The 488-nt window shown below is 60.2% G+C and overlaps 1 protein-coding gene across 1 annotated transcript in view; it reads left to right on the forward strand.

Moving 5' to 3' along the window:
* The window catches only part of MNEG_5233 (surface antigen protein), a gene marked incomplete at both ends in the record, with an annotated part of 4911 nt that extends 4653 nt beyond the window's left edge, over window positions 1-258 (forward strand). Inside the window, one exon of the mRNA XM_014046293.1 lies at window positions 108-258. Within this exon, the coding sequence (XP_013901747.1) occupies window positions 108-258 (151 nt within the window). The remainder of the gene's footprint in view (window positions 1-107) is intronic.
* Window positions 259-488: the final 230 nt, after the last annotated feature.

Raw genomic sequence — 488 nt, forward strand, 5'->3', positions numbered from 1 at the left:
CACACACACACACACACACACACACACACACACACACACACACACACACACACACACACACACACACACACAACGGCCCCTGCCCTGCATCATCCTCCGCCTCGCAGTACAAACAAGCTCACGGGCACGCTGAGCCCCGCCTTGGGCGCGGCCTGGACGGCAATTGAGGCGCTGCAGCTGTCCACCAACGCCTTCACAGGGCCGCTGCCCTTTGAGTGGGCCGGCATGGGCAGGCTCAAGACGCTGCACATCACGTGAGCCTCAATCACTGTGCATTCAAGAACATTTGCTGTCTCGCCTGCCTCCTGCCTCCAATCATCATGAAAGGGCCCGGGCGACACAGGCTCGGTCCCCAGCAGGGGTCTATTGGGGGGCAGGATCCTGCCCCCCAAATACGCGAATGTTTCACCTCTGGAGGTGACATGTGAAACGGCTACAGGGCACTCTCTTATGCGGGAAGGGTTGCGCAGACGCAGGGGTCAAAGTCG

Source organism: Monoraphidium neglectum, assembly GCF_000611645.1.
Source record: "Monoraphidium neglectum strain SAG 48.87 unplaced genomic scaffold scaffold00769, whole genome shotgun sequence".
Lineage (NCBI taxonomy): Eukaryota > Viridiplantae > Chlorophyta > Chlorophyceae > Sphaeropleales > Selenastraceae > Monoraphidium > Monoraphidium neglectum.